Source organism: Thermobia domestica, chromosome 2, assembly GCF_964235325.1.
Source record: "Thermobia domestica chromosome 2, izTheDome1.hap1.1, whole genome shotgun sequence".
NCBI classification, from domain to species: Eukaryota; Metazoa; Arthropoda; class Insecta; order Zygentoma; family Lepismatidae; genus Thermobia; species Thermobia domestica.
Window position 1 is genome coordinate 172,089,641 of NC_137455.1, and position 16,547 is coordinate 172,106,187.

The window sequence follows — 16,547 nt, forward strand, 5'->3', positions numbered from 1 at the left end:
GAGACTTTCAATTTCGCTTAACTCCGATTAAGCTCTCATTAGTAGGGATGGGCACGAACGACTTTCCTTTGAAACTCGACTCGACTCGAAACAGACATCTTTGAGGTCTACTCTTGGACTCGGCGCGAAAAATATCTTCCAACTCGACTCGGATTAGAGTCAAGTCGAACCAAAACGAGCCAAATCCTGTGTGTAGTCCTACCTAGACAATACATAGACAATAATTATTCTATCATCAATTATACTACTATTACTACAAATAATAATAATAATAATAATAATAATAATAATAATAATAATAATAATAATAATTATTATTATTATTATTATTATTATTATTATTATTATTATTATTATTATTATTATTATGACAACACCGTGTACAAACATGAACAATAGATGGTTAGTAAAGGAATACTAAAAGCTAGTTGACTGCCGACGTCGGTAGTCATGAACTCTACAAGGCAAAGACATCGTTCATTACTCTAAGCTGTAAGCGTCGGTGGACTACAGATGGTCAACTATTGACCTCTCGCCAGAAATTGGTGGCCCCGCAGCGACGATCCGTGGTGGCCCAAGTTCCATTTTGAAAACTTTACCACCAGCAGCAGAGACGCGATGAAACGCCAACGAACCACAAAATTACTCTCCCGAAATATGTCAAAATGCCTATATGTGTGTTTTGTTTATATTTAGCTGAATCAAAAAAACACAAAACAAATACCCGGGGTGGACGCAAACTATCAATATTACGATTACTAGGCACGTGTTCTCCTGACTTCCCCACGGAAACGATCATAAAAAGCTTGGTTGTTGAAGGATAAATCATTGACGTCTTAATTTAGCCAATCAGACAAACCCCTACATCTCGAGTTCTAGAAGGTGATACCGTGAACCGTTTCAGATTTATTGCTTCCTGGTGGAGTACTATCCATGAGCAAAATTTGAGCATAATAGCCGACATACATCTTCGGTCCCTCTTATCTTTAGTACAATTTTAACCAGAGATGGTGTGGGTCAATGAAAATTTGATCCACGACCCACCATGACCCACTATCACCCACCACCCAAATGCCCCATTGGCCCACTCTGACCCATCAACCATCGTGATCCACTCTGACCCACCACCAACTATGAACCACTCTGAACCATTGCGACCAACTCCGAACCACCAAAACCCATCGACATCAACTCTGACCGATGGCCCACGTCCTCTTCTCCATTGACTAAAGAGGTTACACTTGTAATAAAACAAGACTGTGAAATTATCACTTATCGGAGTTTGAATTTCTACCGTCAATGGCTCAAGCACCTCTCTGTTACAATACTGGTGGGTCTGACCTTTACGATATATAATGGCAAAGTGTTTCTCATCTTCCAAATTAAAATGAATTTAAATTTATCATATATATATATTTCTTTGTTGCCTTACAGACACATTTCAGTAGAAAATAGGGTGAAATTTGAAAGTTTCAAATCAAGGAAAAGTAGACCAACGTAAAAAAAAAAAAAAAAAAAAAAAAAAAAAGAGAGAGAGAGAGAAACTAATTTTCTATATAATTAAGCATGCCGTACTAATTGAAAATGCCAATGTAATTAAGTTTAGAATACAAATTTTATGGCCATTTTTCTCTAACTTTATGGCACCAGCTTCAGCAATTATAAATAGAAAGCAGTGGGTATAAAATTCAAAAAGAACTTTAGTTTGCATTACTCAATTCGTTTCTCAACTAATATCAATCGTTTTCGATTATTTTTACAAATCAACCCACTACCAATTTCCAATATATAGAAAATGCACCCCCGTCCCCCCGCTCATAAAAGATAATTTTAAAAAATGCCAGGACATATTTTCTTTATTTTTAATAAAGAGTTATATGTTGAATTTCAGCTCTCAGTTGAACGGCTTGTAAGATACTAAATTTTTCGCAAAAATTCGGACTTCTACTCCCCCTAAGGATATGTATTATAATGAAAGTGACACGCGTATGGTAACTTCCCAGTTGGGAATGGAGCCTGATTATATACCAAACGTCAATTCATTTGACTTTGCAATTTGACCGTGATGATTACGCAGACATAGTTACTTTCAATTTTTTATGATACATATCCTTATTTCATATGTTACAGATGATTCAAAAATATTTTTTCAAGCAGTTAGCTCCTCTAGAATCTCACAGGCTGCATCCCAAAATCCAACTCCTACTATCCTATGACAATCCAAAAGTGACTGAACTTTTTTTTATTAGAAACAAATGACAAAAGAAAAATGGAGATCTTGAAAGTAAAATGTAGAAAAGCTCGGTGCCCCCAATAACTACATATTTCTCCACCCCTTCATCCCGAACTTAAAAATAAAACTTAATTCGAATATGGTTAATTAGTGAATTTATTACAGTTAAATTCCACTCACTACATGCTACAGCTACAACTATGTAACAAAAAATAACAACTGTGAAACATGTTCTGAATTACTATTAGATTTCTTATGCTATTATTAAACATATTAAAATAGTAAAAGAGGATTGTTCGTGAAATAGTATATTTGCTCTTGATTTATAACTTTTTCATACGGAAAAATTAAAATATTATTCAAGTTTTAAACTTTGCACTCTGCAAATATGTTGCCCTCTAGGCAATGGGACTAATGTGAAATGTGGACTAATGTGGACTAATGGGAAATGCTGCACTGTTAGCGGCGCTGAAAACTTACGATTCGATTCTAATATCGAATGATTTCGATATCTTTATGTCGCTACGTAACCACCCTGGGTGCTAATGGAAGCTTAATTGGACTTGAATTGAAAGTAGAACTATTCACCTAAGCGACCACGAAACTATAGATTCGATACTAATATCGACCCGTTTCTAGCATTTTTGATATGTATCCCGACAGTACTCTTTTTCCAGACTGTAAGAAATATAGTTAAAATTGCTCTAGATATATCAGAATTATGTTGAAATACACACATAAATCCACTTTTATATTCTGTATAAATAGAGAGTGAGCGAGCGAGCAAGCGAGAGAGGGCGACTCAAGGCATCACCACCTCCACATTGCAAAAGCATATATCAGGAATTGAATTGAAAATCTATGTAAAGACTTTCTGCTGTGGCATGCTTCATAAGGACAATTCCAGTCTGCTCACGTGACCTTTGGGGTTCATGAATTTTTTTGCGAGCGTTCCGACTTTGGATTCTCTGTTTATACCTTCTGTTTATGCATCCAATAACTTTTCAAAAACATAAATGACATTCTGTATTATGAATGTTGAGAATTGCCCTCTATATGACAAATAGCTGCAAATAAATACACTACATGATTTATTTATTGCTATTGAACGAGTTTCTTAACTTGTATTTACATCCTCATATATAATACCGACCTACTGTGAAAATTATCTCAGATGTTATATTTTAAACATAATAATTACTATGTTGTGCAATGATTATGTTATATATACACAACTTATGTATTCTAATGTAATTATTTTATATAATTTTTCATGCATTGCGGAAAATATAATTTTAAAAAAAGGATTAGCCTAGACGGGATTCGAACCCTCAACCTTATGATTTGAAACCCGACAGCTTACCAATGAGCTAACACAACCTTCTAGCGATGTATAACGGATCTCAAGATAATTATGACATTCATATCCATTACAAACGCCGTTTCTGTTCTACTTTGACTTTTATTTTAGTACTCAGGCGATAATTATGTTCTATTTCTTAACTTTGAGCATTCTTTTGCATATGGAAAGATTCGTTAACGTATTTAAATGTTCCATTACGTATGGAGAGCTAAATGACAAACAAGCATGTGCTGAGATTGAAAAAAAAGGTTTCGAAATATTGTATCATTAAGTATTTCAATCAATGTTGCTTTTTTTTAACACTTGGTAACAAGTCTTATTATATTTAAAAGAAGAAAAACACATCTGCAAACTTTTTCCCGATTGCAAAGGCTGGCTTGGAGGTTCGAACCTGGCTTACTTTTTCCCGAAGATACCCGAAGCTGGACTTAGAAAATTATTGCCTCAAAACACCAGTAAAGAATGCGCTCAACCTTTTTGAGACAAGGTGTACGTTACATTCACCAACGTCGCTTACATACGAAAGGAAGGTCCTGTAAGACTGAAGGAATACACTAGCACTAGAAAACCAGCTAGAACATCACTTGGAAATACTGAAAATGTCAGAGGGGATGCGAGTTTTGTAATTACTCATTTCGAAGTCAGTAATTCACACAAAGTACAGAGGATTTTGTATTTAAAATGCTGTCACTTTTTGAAGAAAAAAGAATTTAATTTTTTTTTAACTACTTTTAGTGCTGTACTTATTAACTAATTCCATGCCCTATGGCACCCGTTCAATGCCGCGTTCACAAAAGTTATCCAATGACTTCTGTCCTTAGTCAGCTTGTCCTCCCATCTACGACTAGGTCTTCCTAATAGTCGTTTTCTGATTGGATTTCCAGTTAAAACTTTGAAAGCGTTCCTACTATCTTCCATTCTGGCTACATGGCCAGCCAGCCTGAGCCTCCTACACTTGATGACCTTGACAATGTTTGGTAAACAGTATAAATTATGCAGTTCCTCGTTACGAAGTTTCCGCCGTTTCCAATTCCCGTCCCTCATCGGTCCGAAAAAAAGTCTCAGAATCTTGTTCTCAAATACTTTCAGTCTACGTTATTTCCTTACGTTTCCCAGTCATACAGCACGAAAAGCATTATTATCGTTTTATGTATTTTGAGCTTCAAATTTCTCAACAAAATTTGCGACAACAAAATATTTTGGACTGAATACTAAGACTAATTCGACATTTAGTCGACGGCTGTATTTATTACGAAATTATATTAATTTATCAATCAATTTATTTATCAATTAATCTACTAACAAAGTCAGATGCGGCTCTGATGGAATGTTATACTTGAAACGACCAGTACTGCAGCATGGAAATTGGAAATTTTAATCAACCAGAAAACATTTATAGAAACAAGATTATTAAGGTTTGTTTTAATATTTATACATTAAAATATTTTCTCTCTAGAATACGTACGACGAATAAATGGAAGCGCTTTCAATTTATGATCCAGACGCCATAAGTCCAAGACAACAAAACAACTCTATAGTGAGTGTAGATGTACGAAGAAAACAATATATCGTGTAATATTTCTAATAACAAATCTTTTGCACAACAAACCATTAGCAGTATTTTCGTCTGACATTCTAAGAAATTTTTTCGTAAGACAATGCATCGTCACTTATGTATCTAAAGAACTGACATAATATGGAAAAACTTGTGTTTCCTTCACTCCACAATTCACGACTGTGCATACCGCAATGAACCGAACATAGCACAACTAGTAGAAAATTTAACCTATTTGTTGTCCCTTAATTTCTACTTGATCTAGGACGCCATCGCTGAACAATTTGAGAAATGATGGAGCAATTAAGAATGTTGGTCGATTTCGAAACGTTTTAATGTTAATGCAAGGTGCATGTCATATTCACGGCAGAGTCCATATCAATTCAAGCAGGGGAGTTACCCCGATAGTCTGGAAAACAGATTAATCTTCTGAGATTACACATGCAACATGGGAGAAAAACAGAGAAAACTGATGCAATGGATACCTTCATTGATGTACCTCGGAACTGGATAGTGAAAGCAGTAACCAACATCTGAAGAAACTGCAACAATATCGTTCTGTAGCAGTGAAGGAACGTGTAGAGGCCGAACAACTATGTTTAGTACTTGAACGTGCTTTTGCTGAGAACTGGTCTGTGATTCTGCCACAAAAATACAGGAGTATTACTGGCGTAATAAGGAAGTTTTCAATTTTTACAGGAATCACCTACTTTCAAAACAAGACCACAAGCTCTGCAGTTGTAAGTGATGTCAAAGGAGTTGTAACTGAGCATCTCGGATTAGGAATTTTTCTTTGGAAAAAAAAAATCTTACTTTGTTCTAAACTCTTACATCTGTTAATTCAATGTAATAACATCTGAGACTATATAAGGTAAGCGGAAGATCTTTTCTGTGCTAGTCATAGTGATGATAGTACATAGTTGAGCAGCAAAAGTTATTTACTTATATACAACTTCGTGTCAATACTTACTTTAAAGCACTATTTCCTACCCGACTTTCCGGCGGACTTTCCATGATTAATTCAAAAGTAAAAATACATCTTATGACCCAAGAAAATGTAAGTAAATGCTGTGACATTACCTTTACTATTACCGTATGCACATTATTTTTGTAGGTAGACTTAGCACTCCTTGTAACTCTGTATACTGAATGAACAAACGTTTACAGCAGAAGAAAACTGAGTAGGCCCATATCATTAGCTGCAAGATTTATCACAAAACTTGAACAGTTGTTGTCATAATAATAGGAAAGCTAACTTAATACTTACTCTGCATGACTAGAAAGACGATGAACACTAGGAGCAGCCGAGGGAAGGTGGGTGGGTCTACTGGGGTAGGGGCAGGTCCCCAATCCATATCACACCCCCACTATCTGGAACCACCTCATCAAGACGATTACATTGGTCTGGTTAGCTGAAAAGAAAAAAAATAATAATTCTATGTAAATTACCAGATCAAAATTAAACATGGATGCAGGAGCGTCATTTCAGATTTTGCTTGGGGGGGGCAAAACCCCTTGATATAAATAAAATTTCGCGTATTTCACTGATTTACTACTATTTGATTGATAAAATCTATAGAAACCTCAAACTCATGGGGGGGGCAATCCTCCCTGCCCCCCCCCCTAAATGATGCCCCTGCATGGATGGCTTCATATATAGTGGACTTTATAACCGCCATTTTTCAAGAAATGTCATTTTCGTTGTCAAATGAGCTCAGTGCTCCATAACAATGTGTTCCCTCCGTTTAGTAAATGCATTTATAAAATACAGTATTATACTTCATTCAGTTTTGGGTTTTCTTTGAATCGTATTTTGTCAGTTTTGTGTTTTCTTCGATCAATACATGTACACCATAAATAAGTGTGGTTTCTGTGATCTACTGTGCTTTATTCAATATATAGTATTTCGCTCAACGTGTGTCACTGGAGCAGCCTGTGGTTGAAACTTAATTTATTGAGTTATAATACCATATGTCTTTTTATTAACCATTACAGAGATGTTACACAGTTTAGGGGTTGCGGAATAATTATTTTACTTTCAACCGGCATTTTCCGACCACGGCCCGGTTTCGATTTTGTGGTGATCGGTTAACGCAATATACTGTAATTATTAAAAAAAAAATCGTTTATACAATACCATGGTAACCAAGTCAGAAAATTCATTGAGATTCGTATCAGAACACAGGTAATTAATTTGTTCAATTTGAAAACAATGTAAACAAAACACTGAATTCGTTTGAAAATGTAACTGTCAATATCCCTTACACTTACAGGACTGGTTGTGTTATATTCATTCAATCACATAGGTTTGTTATTTTTATTAGATACAGGAGTGGGGAAATCTCTAGTTAATCCATTCAGCAAGAAATTGGGTTGTATATGTTTAAAGTTGTGTTCAGGGCGTTTATAGAGCATAAACACTCGAAAGAGCACTTGCCTTCCTTTCTTCTTGCACCTCATACAGAAGCTTATGGCTTTCACGAACACTCGATACATAGTATAAATCCTTTTCTACATACCCTAAGTAAAAAGAACACCCGCACGATACACCAATTCCATGGAAACACGAAGCTAATGCGAGCAGTAGATGAGAATGATGTAGTTGGTGATGTAAATATGCAGAAGATGTAATATACTGCGAGACATGGACATCACTGTGAGGAACTGACGACCTACTGACGGACACGATGGCAGAACTTTGTCTTTCTGTGATGAGCTTCTGCAGAAGAAACACTTGTGATTGTTAAAAATACGCTTTACGCGATGTAAAAAACAGTTCAAACAAGACATCTACACATAGCAGGCATGTTGTTATACATTTCTGTTGGCTTTTTTTTTTTTTTTTTTTTTTTTCCTCTGGCAATTTTTCTGCACAGCCGCGGCAATTTTACTGCGATCACATCGCAGATCGCGGCAGGTTCTGCTATGGGGCGTGATGGAGTTTATCCGAGGTCGCATAATTCTGCATTGGGGAGTACGGTAGATATCAGGGTACCGTATAAACGCAACGAAGACCAAAAGGAGGTTCACCGCTGCAAGTACTTACACCTTGGAAGTACTCCAACTACTATTAAGAATACTAGCACAGCGTAAATTGGCAGAAATTGAATAACTTTGTGAAATGTATTACGAATTACGAATTACCTCTGCAAAACAAAAAAGACCAGGAAAAGTTCAAAAATAATATAACGCTATTTTCTAATGCTTTTATCTTGTTTACATTTAGTCATTAATGTAAGAATTCAACTGGTGAATATATTTAATTCTTCTATCTCGTCATTCATTTTGTTTATCAAATTAGACAGCTTCAGCTTGTAAATTCTTAATTATCCATCGAACAAGATACAGCTTCTTTTTCTAGTTGCTTGTTATTCATTTCATATGATCAAAGTCTCAAGCAGTTTTGTTTCAATTCATAAAACTAACGCTTAGAGAAAACTATCGCACACTGTCTTCAAGTTGTTCTCAGTGGGTATGTACACTGGTCATCAGATGCCTTCAATCATGTCTCTATAACCATATTGTGAAAGAAATGTATTCTCAACAAGACGGTTTCTTATGGAAGAATTTCTCTACTAGCTCTAATTCACTATTTCTTGCCGAATTACATTCTTCCAGACATTCCGAAATTGTATATCAATAATGACAATTTCTAATGCTCCGCGGGCTAGGACATTAATACGAACTTAACTTGAAAGACATTTTCCACTTTTCCCCCCTCTCTCCCCCTTACAGCGGCCAGGAAAACAGTAGCCAAATTTAGGATTCGAGTTAAGAACAACTTAGTTTATAACTCTATGATCCACTTATAAAACTACTCACAGCTGACGGTAAGCTAAATATCCAAGCTTGTATTTAAAAAAAAAATCGACAATGCGAAAAAAAAATAGTTCCATAGGGTGATTGTTTTATAATAATTAGCTCTGAACACGATTACGTATGCACGTTTGTTGTTTTGCTGCTATGATAAATACTTGTCATTTATCTAAGATCAGAAAATAACGAAACTCTGAGAATGATAACTAGCTACTAAGTACGTCTTACAAGGTACACCTTGTCTCAAAAAGGTTGAGCGCATTCTTTATTGGTGTTTTGAGGCAAAAATTTTCTAAGTCCAGCTTCGGGTATCTTCGGGAAAAAGTAAGCCAGGTTCGAACCTCCAAGCCAGCCTTTGCAATCGGGAAAAAGTTTGCAGATTTGTTTTTCTTCTTTTAAATATAATAAGACTTGTTACCAAGTGTTTAAAAAAGCAACATTGATTGAAATACTTAATGATACAATATTTCGAAACTTTTTTTTTTTTTAATGTCAGCACATGCTTGTTTGTCATTTAGCTCTCCATACGTAATGGAACATTTAAATACGTTAAAGAATCTTTCCATATGTAAAAGAATGCTCAAAGTTAAGAAATAGAACATAATTATCGCCTGAGTACTAAAATAAAAGTCAAAGTAGAACAGAAACAGCGTTTGTAATGGATATGAATGTCATAATTATCTTGAGATCCGTTATACATCGCTAGAAGCATAATTCTAGAAGTCCTTGTGCTAGCTCATTGGTAAGCTGTCGGATTTCAAATCATAAGGTTGAGAGTTCGAATCCCGTTTAGGTTGATCTTTTTTTTAAAATTATATTTTCCGCAATGCATGAAAAATTATATAAAATAATTACATTAGAATACATAAGTTGTGTATATATAACATAATCATTGCAGAACATAGTAATTATTATGTTTAAAATATAACATCTGAGATAATTTTCACAGTAGGTCGGTATTATATATGAGGATGTAAATACAACTTAAGAAACTTGTTCAATAGCAATAAATAAGTTATGTAGTGTATTTATTTGCATCTATTTGTCATACAGATGTAACTTCTCAATATTCTCATTACAGCATGTCATTTACATTCGTGAAATACAATATATTCCTACGGATATAGAAAGTGTATAAACAGAGTATCCAAAGTCGTATCCTGCTTCAAGACACATAACTTTTCCCGATCCCCTTAACGTCACGGGAAGAAACACAAACTCTCTTTAGAACGGAATGTCGTTACTTAGAGTCTCATTCGAATACGTTGAATATGCTTTTGTGTATTCATCTCTCTCTCTCTCTCTCTCTCTCTCTCTCTTTCGCTTTGTTTATGTATGTGTGTGTGTGTGTGTTGCGGAATATCCCAAGTTGAATACAACATTTGCCAAGTATATGAGCATCATTGTCATCGAATACCAGAAATTGAAAGTCGTGTTTCTTCAGGTTGGGTTTGCGTGTTCATGTTAGCTCACTGGTAGAGTACGGACTTGACAATAAAGAGGTCTTGAGTTCAAAGCCTACAGCTAGTAATCATTCTTTTGTTAGTAGGATTGCACAGAAATCGGATACAAGGAGTGGTTTATTTCTAGAAATATTTTCAGAAGCGTTTAGGTAGCCCTGAAAAGGGCTGTTTTCGGGAGTTAAGGCGGGGACATTAATATTGTGTCCAAGACCCTTCTGAATTTATTACACGCTCCATTCTTCTGGGCATGGAATCTATTACATGGGTGACAAATCTATCTCCTTCCCCTACCTCCAGCCATGCTTCGGAAACAAGATGCCACAGGTCATCCTGAGTTCTTGGTGGATCTGCCTCAGGCCAACTTTCCCTTAGAGTACGCTTCACTTCTGCCCACATATTTTCCATGAGATTGAGGTCTGCTCCACGAGCGGCCAGTCGATTAAATCAATCTCAGGATGCCCTGCGAACCATTCCTGAATCACACGGGAAGTATGTATTGGCGACTGGTATTGCTGGAACTGAATTACACCATCAGGCTGAAATACTCGTACAGATAGCACCATGATATTACTGATAATGTCTAAGTACTGAGCATTGTCCAGATGTCCTTCAATTCTATGAAGCTGTCCTGCTCCGCGACTGGAAATCCAACCCCAACATAAAATAGATACATGGCCACTGCGATTGCAAGCAGCCACATATCCATGGTCATATCGGGTGACTCTCGGACGATACACAAAACGGCGTCCCTCCTTTGATGTTGTGAATATGGATTCATCTGAGAAAACTACGTTTTCCCAATTGAGACCCACATTCGCCTGTGCAAACGCGAGACGGTAAATTTTGTGGTCGTCTGAGAGTTTTTCCTTCACGGCAGCAACACGGCCACGTAACCTAGCATGACGAAGCCTTCGCAGAGCTGTATGCTTTCTACCAGGAAAGAGAGAAACTTCCCTTAGCTGTCTAGACGTCCTTAGTGGGTCCAACCGGGCTTCGTTTACTAATCTCGCATCTTGGGCTTCGGTTGACACATGCGGACGACCAGGAGATCGTAAATTATCAGTCTGACCTGTAGCACCATATTTCCGAATCCATCGCCTTCCTGTAGAGGCCGGGTCACCTACTCGCCTGCTAGCTGCAGTTGCAGAATAACCTTCCAACTCCCATAAAGTAATTACTGCTGTACGTCTATCCATAGTTACCAATGTTCTGAGCTGTGAGAAGGAAGCAATAGGTAAAAGCTAGTACCTGACGTGTGATTGGTTACTTGCACGACACGCCTATTGTGGGGAACAGCGTTGCCAGATCTAGCATAATGATGCTAGATCTAGCATAATTTGCATGTCTAGCATCTTGCTTTTAGCATCCTGCCCAAATCTAGCACAATTTCAGCAAGTTTATCAGAAAGCCGTAAAACCTGGAGATGAGAAAGAAGTTGGTCGTGGGAAGAAAAAGAACGGCAGAAATGTATCCTCTTCCATTGATTCATACAGTCGGTAAACCATACAGGCAGTCTTATTTTCCGAAGTAAGTTCGAAACGTCTTTGGGATTTTTTGTGGCTCCACCCAGGGTTTTCTAATCCTTTAACTCCGAGGCATGGGCGGAGCCATGGGGGCCATTCTCCCCCCAACTTTTTGACAACTTCGCCATCTTTATTTCTGACTTCATGATCATATTTATTCCTGAAATGACAGCTCCGAGACCGACCAAAAATCTGCCGCCCCCCCCTAGCAGACGATTCCCAACTCCCCTTATGCTGCGAAGTAATTTTCTTTCAAAATATGTAAACAAAAACTTTGCATTCATTTATACGATATATACGCCATTGAGTCTGGCAACGACTGCATTAATTTAGCTGAGTTAAAATTTTGGTGCGTGAAGTATTGCATTCTTGCTCTCTGTGTATTTTAAGTTACGTTATCGTATCTCAACTTCGTTTTTTTAAACTCCTGAATTAGTAATTATGAGGATCTACCATAATTTGACCGAATCTAGCATAAGTTCGATCAGGTTTTGGAATAATTCCGAGCTGTGAGTCTGGCAACGCTGGTGGGGAACGACTTGGTCAACGACTCGCGAAAGAAATCTGAAAATGGTGTGCCGTAATAATAATATCAAAAACAGTTTTTATAAAGGAATATTAATACATACGAAAAGCTGTTTAAAGAATGAATTGTTATACTGACTTTACACGTATAAAAACATATACCAAACAGATTGAGCGATATGATGATAGCTGTTTTGAGACAAACTCTTTCGAAGTCCAACTTCGGGTATCTTCGGAAAACAGTAAACTAAAGCTGCTGGTTCGAACCTCCAAAGCCAACCTTAGTAATCGGGAAACGATGTACAGATATGTTTTTCCTTCTGTTAAATATAATAAGACATGTTGAAATGGTATTAAGTGTAGAAAAAAGTAACATTGAAATACTTAATGATACAATATTTCGAGACTATGTATTCACACTCTCGTTTCGTCATTGTGATTTCCATACGGAAAAGAGCATTTACGTATGAGCTCAGTTATATTTCAGAAGCAGCTTCCGAAAAGCGGTCATGTTAGCTCAGTGGTACACCACCGAGCGTTTAAATCGTGAGTTCGATACCCGTTCAGGTGAAATTCTTTTATGATATTCTACTTTCCTCAATGCATGAAAATTATGTAAAATAGTTACATTACAATTCATCAGTTGTATATATCAGTTGAATATATATATTCATATCATCAGTTGTATATATCAATTGAATATATATATTCATATCATTTCACGACATAAGTAATTCTTATCTTTAAAATATAACATCTGAGGTATTGACAGAACGTCGGTGTGTTATGTGTGAATATTGAATACAAATTTAAAAAATCGTGTAATAGCAATAAATAAGTTATGTAATGTATTTATTTGCAGCTACTTTCATCACAGATAACTTCTCAATATTCGCATTACAGCATTTAGGTAGAGCATATCGAAAATCGGATCGTGGTCCAAGACAAAAAACTAGCTAGCCCCAAACTGTCACGTAAGAAATTCGCGAATCGCAAAAGTAAAGTGAAGAGATTGAGAGCGGTAATTCCTTAATCGCTCTCTCTCAACTCTCTCTTATCTGCATTTATACACATAAAAGTGTATGTATGTATGTTCCAACATAACTCATGTATGCCTAGGGCAGGGTTTCTCAACCTGGGAGTCGCGGCCCCTAGGGGATCGCGAAGATAGGCGGAAGAGATAAATATAGTTAGAATCTAATACCAGAAATTATTTTTAAATATTATTTTTAATTTTGTTCTGGTAGGCATACTTTTGTTTTTTATACACACTGTAAAGAACAATAAAAAATAAGTCTACTGAACATTTTCAAAGGGTGTAGAATTCGTGTTACTATTCGGTTCAAAGTCTTGTCGTCGCGAATTCTGTCGCGAAATTTGAAGCTTAAAATATACAAAACGATAATCATGCCTGTTGTTCTGTATGGTTGCGAAACATGGTCGCTTACTTTGAGGGAAGAACATAGACTGAAAGTATTTGAGAACAAGATCCTTAGACGAATATTCGGACCCAAGAGGAACGGGAATGGGGAATGGCGGAAACTTCATAACGAGGAACTACATAATTTATACGGTTTACCCAACATTGTTAGGGTCGTCAAGTCTAGAAGGCTTAGGTGGACAGGTCATGTAGCTAGAATGGAAGAAAGTAGAAACGCTTTCAAAATCTTGACTGGAAGACCAATCGGAAAACGACCATTAGGAAGACCTAGGCGCAGATGGGAGGACAATATTAGATGGACTTCGCTGAGATACGAATACAAAGTAGAAACTGGATCCAATTGGCTAAGGATAGAAGTCAGTGTAGAGCTTTTGTGAACGCTGCATTGAACCTCCGGGTTCCATAGGCCATAGAGTTAGTTAGTTAGTAGAACACTTAAAGGCCGATGGGGATTCAAATTTCGAAACCGCCCTGTCCGGCAGAAATCAAGGGTTATTTTAAAATATCATATCTTGCTTCTTTTTTGTACTTAGTCAAAGAAATTTTGTGAAATGTATGCAAATATACTGATACATCCAGATAAAATTATTCAAGGGTCCCTTCTTTTTTCCTTGTCAATTTGTTGCTGCCTGTACAGTACCTATTTGCCTCAATTTTGCAAAGTACCCTTTCATTTGCCAAAAAGTTTTGCCCCAAAAAGTATTAAAATATATCAAAATGAAGACTTTCCTGCATCATACAAACGAGTAGGAAATTGACTATTTTTTAAAAAGTCTGAAATTAAGTTTATATATCCTTTTTTTTAATGTTTAAATGCCTGGACGCTCGTGAGCGTCCAGCGGATTCAACGTTAGTAAAGGGATGGACGCTCAGGATCGTCCATCGGTTTTTAAGTGTTAAAAATGAATTTAAATCAAAGAGGTATGATATAAAACTAATGAGAACTGTATATAGAAATACTAGAAAAATACACATGCAACAAAACCTGCACATTGAAATACAATTAAAATTAAAACCTAATGAGACACCTAAGCATGGTGTAATTTCACTAGTTCAGCAATGTCCGGTTCAATCTTCATGACGAACATTATCAAGCCACTTTCAACTGATAAGCGATTTCTTATCTTTGTTTTAATGTTTACCATAAAAAACACACTTTCGCACAAGTACGATATAGCAAATGGAATTATTACTTTTAAAGCAGCAATCCCCAGACCAGGATATTCTTCTCTCCTCATCAGGCAGAACTTGTCCAAGTCTTCGTTACAAAAAACCAGTTGCAAAGACTTGTCGCATGATCATTCTATTATTTGGTCAAGAAGTTGTGGGCTTAGATCGGATACGTTAATGGCCTCTTCAATGAAGGAGTTTAACATCCATCTTGAACCAGCACCTTCGTCGTTGGGAATATTGATATTACAGTTACTGTATCCACTGTCAGTGCCGGGCGCCGAAAAAAGGGGCCACACATTTCGGAGGAAGTGTGTTACTCATGTTAGGAAAGTGCATGTGTACATGGGTAAAATAGAAGGAAAAAACTAATAAAATGTGCTCAAAATTAAGGAAAGGTAGGGTTTATTTTGAAAATGTTATTGAGCTTCGTGCCAACCATGGTGGCGCTTCGTAGCTAGTCTGTCGACGTCACTCATATATACGGTGACATCGTACTATACTCTCGCCCCGGGCGCTGATTTTCCATGGCACTGTTCACTATAAACAAAAAAATGGATTCTACTATTATAGAAATAGGCATGTTAAAAATCCCACACAAGCTTATTATAAAACAAATTATAAAAGGGTCGCTGGCAAGAGCGTGTGATAAAAGGGGATCGTGATAGGAATTAGATTGAGAACCACTGGCCTAGAGTAATTTTAACCACATTTCTTATAGTTTCGAAAAGAGTGTTGTCGGGTTACCTATGGTGAATGGGAGGGGGATACATATAAAAGATTGGTAGAAAATGATCGATATTAGATTCATAGTTTTCGGGGTCGCTTAGATAAATAGTGAGACTTTCAATTTCGCTTAACTCCGATTAAGCTCTCATTAGTAGGGATGGGCACGAACGACTTTTCTTTGAAACTCGACTCGACTCGAAACAGACATCTTTGAGGTCTACTCTTGGACTCGGCGCGAAAAATATCTTCCAACTCGACTCGGATTAGAGTCAAGTCGAACCAAAACGAGCAAAATCCTGTGTGTAGTCCTACCTGGACAATACATAGACAATAATTATTCTATCATCAATTATACTACTATTACTACAAATAATAATAATAATAATAATAATAATAATAATAATAATAATAATAATAATAATAATAACAATAATGATAACAATAATGATAATAATAATAATAATAATAATAATAATAATAATTATTATTATTATTATTATTATTATTATTATTATTATTATTATTATTATTATTATTATTATGACAACACCGTGTACAAACATGAACAATAGATGGTTAGTAAAGGTATACTAAAAGCTAGTTGACTGCCGACGTCGGTAGTCATGAACTCTACAAGGCAAAGACATCGTTCATCACTCTAAGCTGTAAGCGTCGGTGGACTACAGATGGTCAACTATTGACCTCTCGCCAGAAATTGGTGGCCCCGCA

The 16,547-nt window shown here is 36.5% G+C and overlaps 1 protein-coding gene across 1 annotated transcript in view; it reads right to left on the reverse strand.

The window, feature by feature from the left end:
* The window catches only part of LOC145677293 (repulsive guidance molecule B-like), a 122,376-nt gene that overhangs the window by 62,014 nt on the left and 43,815 nt on the right, over positions 1 to 16,547 (reverse strand). The window contains exon 2 of the mRNA XM_081747846.1: positions 6,419 to 6,563. Coding sequence (XP_081603972.1) covers positions 6,419 to 6,506 — 88 coding nt within the window. The 5' untranslated portion in view covers positions 6,507 to 6,563. The remainder of the gene's footprint in view (positions 1 to 6,418; positions 6,564 to 16,547) is intronic.